This window comes from Sinocyclocheilus grahami, unplaced genomic scaffold (genome assembly GCF_001515645.1).
Source record: "Sinocyclocheilus grahami isolate Dianchi unplaced genomic scaffold, SAMN03320097.WGS_v1.1 scaffold1855.1, whole genome shotgun sequence".
Lineage (NCBI taxonomy): Eukaryota > Metazoa > Chordata > Actinopteri > Cypriniformes > Cyprinidae > Sinocyclocheilus > Sinocyclocheilus grahami.
This window is the reverse complement of record NW_015507034.1, coordinates 171,274-176,385: the sequence shown is the minus strand read 5'-3', so window position 1 is coordinate 176,385 and position 5,112 is coordinate 171,274. Positions and strand designations below refer to the sequence as shown.

Here is a 5,112-nt window from a genome sequence, read left to right as displayed (position 1 = left end):
ACCCACTGTATATATATATATACATATATATATATACTGTATATAAAATTGTGGGGGGGGGAAGGGATTTCGCCTCGGGCGTCAAATTGGCTAGAAACGGCCCTGTCTAAATGTTTAGAAACAATACAATACATTACAGTACAACAATGTATTATTTTTGTTGTTTATCTTGTTTTCTTTTTATTTATTATTTTAAAAAACCTCTGTGTACTGCATTAGACTAACCTACTATTTATACTTAGTGCTAATTAAATACTTTCATTTTGCTATTTACACTTAAATGACATCTTATGATAATGCTATTTTACAAACAGAATTTGCTATCATTTCTATTAGAGTTACAGATCCATGCTGAAGTTATCTTTAAAAGTTTGAATGTGTTTCACTGTTTTCTTTCATCCTGCCACATTTAAGCAATATCACATGATCAAGAGTGCAGTTGTACTAAATATCAGCACGGCTGTGATTTTACCATAGACAAAATCTTGTTAGTTTGTATGTTTTTGTGTGTGTGTGTTTTTTGTTGTTGTTGTTGTTTTCCCCATGAACTCTGGTAAAAGAAACCACTCTGAGCAATCACTATGAAAACACATCAAAAACCTCTGCACCAGCACTGACTGTTATTTAAAGAAAAACTGAGTAACTACCTGTAAATTTATTTACTCTATTTATCAATAAATTAACACATTAATTATTATTTAAACTTTGCTAAACATTGTCATTGTGTTGTTTGTGATCCTCCCATCAGCAGCTGCAGTGTCTCTCAGCTGTATCAGTGCAGTCACTGTGACTCTGACTGACGGAGGTTTTTGTTCGACTCTTTATCACTGTGTGAACACGTATTTACTGTTGATCTCGTGGTAACTCTGACAGTAATAATCTCCTGTATCTTCAGTCTGGACTCCACTGATGGTCAGAGTGAAATCACTGTTAGATCCACTGCCACTGAATCTAGATGGAGTTCCAGTGTAACGGCTTGTTGTATAATATATGAGGAGTTTAGGAGCATCTCCAGGTTTCTGTGAGTACCAGTGTAAGTAATTACCACCATACACTGAACTGCTGGTTTTACAGTTTATTCTGACTTCTTGTCCTGGTTGAGCTGCTGTTATTGATGGACTCTGAGTTACAGTGATCTGTCCTCTACACTCTGAAAGAAAGAACAAGAATAATATTTTGAAAAATCTGTTAATGATGTACATTTCATATTTCAAAGAATTAATATTAATTATCAGATTTTACTACACAAACCTTGAGCAAACAGTGTGAGAGTCCAGATGAGGATGATGATGTTGTTCATTTTTATTGTTTTGTCTTGTGTGATGATGAAGATTGTGTTCTGTTCTGCTCTCAGTCATGAAGTGTTAAACTCACAGCACTATAAACACTCTCAGAGCACTGAAGCATGTGCTGACAATGCAAAGAAGTGGGCAGGATTTACAACAGCTTGAGCTGCTAACAAACTATTACATAGTACTGTATATGCACAATTCTGAGCTCTTACCCATGGTCATAAGCTTTATATATTTGGCAACTTTGACCTATATGTTAAAAACACTAGACATATTTTGGCTGAGCAGACGAGGAGGCTCATAACACAACTTTCTCAATTTGCTTCAACAGAATCTACAAAGACTGAACAAAATGGCTCTACAGTTTATAAGCTGACATTTGACACAATTAAAGTGACTAACATGTGCACACATACACACACACACTGTCCATCATGTAATTTAATTGTTGACCATGTTTTATGTATTTGTTCAACTATTTTTTCAACTATTTTTTATTTTTTTTTTACAATAGCATTTCACCAATTAAATAAATGAAATGTACTAAACATTAACATACAAAGTTTAGGGATACATTTCAGATTTCAAAACAACTTTAATTTTTAGCAGGTAAATGTGAGAATATTACATCAACATTTAAGGTTGCACTGGGTTACAGACAGAATTTCAATAGAGGGCTCCCCATCACCCAAAGTACATATCATACACTGACGTCTCACTGTAAAGCAATGTTATTTTAGTATCAATTTTTAGAGGTTCTATTATGGTTTTTGTTGATATTCTGAATTTTTTTAAATTATTTTTTTGTTTGTTTTAAATGTGTACATTTTTTTTTTTTTTTTACAATAGCATTTCACCAATTAAATAAATGAAATGTACTAAACATTAACATACAAAGTTTAGGGATACATTTCAGATTTCAAAACAACTTTAATTTTTAGCAGGTAAATGTGAGAATATTACATCAACATTTAAGGTTGCACTGGGTTACAGACAGAATTTCAATAGAGGGCTCCCCATCACCCAAAGTACATATCATACACTGACGTCTCACTGTAAAGCAATGTTATTTTAGTATAAATTTTTAGAGGTTCTATTATGGTTTTTGTTGATATTCTGAATTTTTTTTAATTATTTTTTTGTTTGTTTTAAATGTGTACATAGTTATTCATTTTTATTTCAGTTTTAGTTATTTTAGAACATTAAGATAAACTAAATGAAAATTAGTAAAGTTGCCTTGTCAACTAAAATAAAATAAGTTTAAGTTTTTAATATTTTTATTCAGTTAATGTCTATTTTATTTCAAGAAACAGAAATATTTCAATATTTTCTGTTTGACTTCCTTTGACCTCCGTGACGTGTCAGAAACAGAAAGTTGCACTTGCGCAGTTCTGCTTTGTGTACGGGGTAACCATGGTAACGGCTGTGTTTCTGCTGTTCCTAAAGTGCCACCTGCTGTCAGAGAGTGAACTTGCATTTTTATTCAGCCCGGCTGCTGCTTTTGTTCCATCTGGTAGATGGAAAATAAGCTCTAAAAATCTAAACCATTCTCTGCACCAGACTGATAGTGCCGCCTCTTCATTTTCAAATATTAACACACGTGACTGGCTCAAGCAAACTTTATTAAAGTTATTATTACCAAGCATTACTGTCTGAACCCTGACAAGTGGCCCCCCCATGCAACCGCATATTTCGCTTATTATGTAGGGCCGGCGCTGGTTACAGATGTTACAGCACAAGTGTTACTCAAATCCCAGGTCCCCTTACTAACCTGCTATACATTAATTATATGTTTGCGGTGTTGTTCTCTTTGTATCACATGATGGCACAAAACATTTAGAATGTGTCTCATAACAAGACATTTTTTATTCCGATTTACAGCTTTAATACTGTTGATGTTTTGCCATACAGATCGCATGACTCTCAAAGTCCCTCCATGAGTTTGTGAATGGTGAAGCCTAATTATTTATTTATTTATTGTTGAAAACGGTTTTGTTTGCTACAGATTTACAACATAATAACTGTAAGTTTACTGAAATTAAACAGTTTTTAGGTAGAAACTAACCTGCACACCATAGCAAAATACTAAAACATTGTAGAAATATCTAGCAACATGATACAAATGTCTACAGGAAAATCCTAGAACACAAACACATCAGGTGTGTCTCAATCAGCTCCCGAGTTCAGAGAGTTGGCCATTTTAAGGGCTCTCTCAATCACAAAATCCTTCCAGTGCACTGAAACATTTGTTCCCTAAAAAGTCCCACAATGCACCGTGAAAACCAAGGAGCATCGATGCTCACTATGTTCCCTTAATCCAACTCAATACACATTGTGACACACAATTGACACAGTTTGCAAAAACAAATCATTATTTAATTATATTTCAGCATAAGCATGCATTGCTAGACAGGTCGTGAACATAATCTAGTTAACATTTATTATTAATGGAGCCTCATTATCAGTGGATTCAATCAGCATTCATGGATTTGTCTTGATGTCTTTCTCCATAGATTTGTCGATGGAAGTAAATCATCATAACCTGCACTCACTTCCCAGAGCTTCTGAAACCTCACACTCTTTTAAACTCTCCAGTGAAGGCATTTTTAGTGATTTCTCCCTGATTACGTGAAAACTTTCTTAAATTCTTCTTAGACAAAGTCAATACTTTTCGACTTTGAATGTAACTCAATTTCAAACTGAAAATTTGTGACTTCAGCTCAGATCAAGTGAAAATTATATTGCTGACTGATTAGAAAACAACCAAATCAACGTTTTAAGTAAGCTGATAAATGAACTATATGTATGAGATTTTGATGACCTGTGTGATTTTTTTGCTGTCTGTGTGACAGAAAAACCTTCAAACATAAAGTGGTTAAACATTTAAACAAGGCTTTGTCAAGTAAATATCAAAACGTGTCACAGTAAACTTTATCTATTTATACTGTCTAATTAGTGTTTGTTCTCTGTTCAGTGTTGTGTGTGATTGTGTTTATGAGCAGCTGCAGTATCTCTCAGCTGTATCAGTGCAGTCACTGTGACTCTGACTGACGGAGGTTTTTGTACGACTCTTTATCTCTGTGTGAACACTGGACCACTGTGTACACTCTGACAGTAATAATCTCCCGTATCTTCAGTCTGGACTCCACTGATGGTCAGAGTGAAATCACTGTTAGATCCACTGCCACTGAATCTAGATGGAGTTCCAGTGTAACGGTTTGTTGCATAATATATGAGGAGTTTGGGAGCTTCTCCAGGTTTCTGTGAGTACCAGTGTAAGTAACTACCACCATACACTGAACTGCTGGTTTTACAGTTTATTCTGACTTCTTGTCCTGGTTGAGCTGCTGTTATTGATGGACTCTGAGTTACAGTGATCTGTCCTCTACACTCTGAAAGAAAGAACAAGAATAACATTCAGAAACAACTGTAAATGAGTAATATTTTACACTTCAGAGAATGAATAATCATCGTTAAAAATGTACTACACAAACCTTGAGCAAACAGTGTGAGAGTCCAGATGAAGATAATCATGTTGTTCATTGTTGTTGTTGTGTCTTGTGTGATGATGAAGATTGTGTTGTGTTCTGCTCTCAGTCATGAAGTGTTAAACTCACAGCACTATAAACACTCTCAGAGCACTGAAGCATGTGCTGACAATGCAAAGAAGTGGGCAGGATTTACAACAGCTTGAGCTGCTACAAGATATACTAGACTAGAGTTACAGAATATATTATTCTATCAATTCTATTAGATGAACCGACACCACTATAAGAAGAGTGTGAATTGTGAGTTTGTTCATAAAGTATCAGGACTGACT

At 34.7% G+C, this 5,112-nt stretch overlaps 2 gene segments (V, D, J or C); both read right to left on the bottom strand.

Annotated features, from left to right (window-relative positions):
* Window positions 1-824: 824 nt before the first annotated feature.
* On the bottom strand, window positions 825-1,336 carry LOC107573042 (Ig kappa chain V-III region NG9-like). The segment is given in 2 exon segments: window positions 825-1,150; window positions 1,252-1,336. Coding segments are annotated over 2 exon segments (375 nt in total).
* A 2,887-nt stretch (window positions 1,337-4,223) lies between these two features.
* Window positions 4,224-4,877, bottom strand: LOC107573046 (Ig kappa chain V-III region NG9-like). The segment is given in 2 exon segments: window positions 4,224-4,684; window positions 4,787-4,877. Coding segments are annotated over 2 exon segments (369 nt in total).
* Window positions 4,878-5,112: the final 235 nt, after the last annotated feature.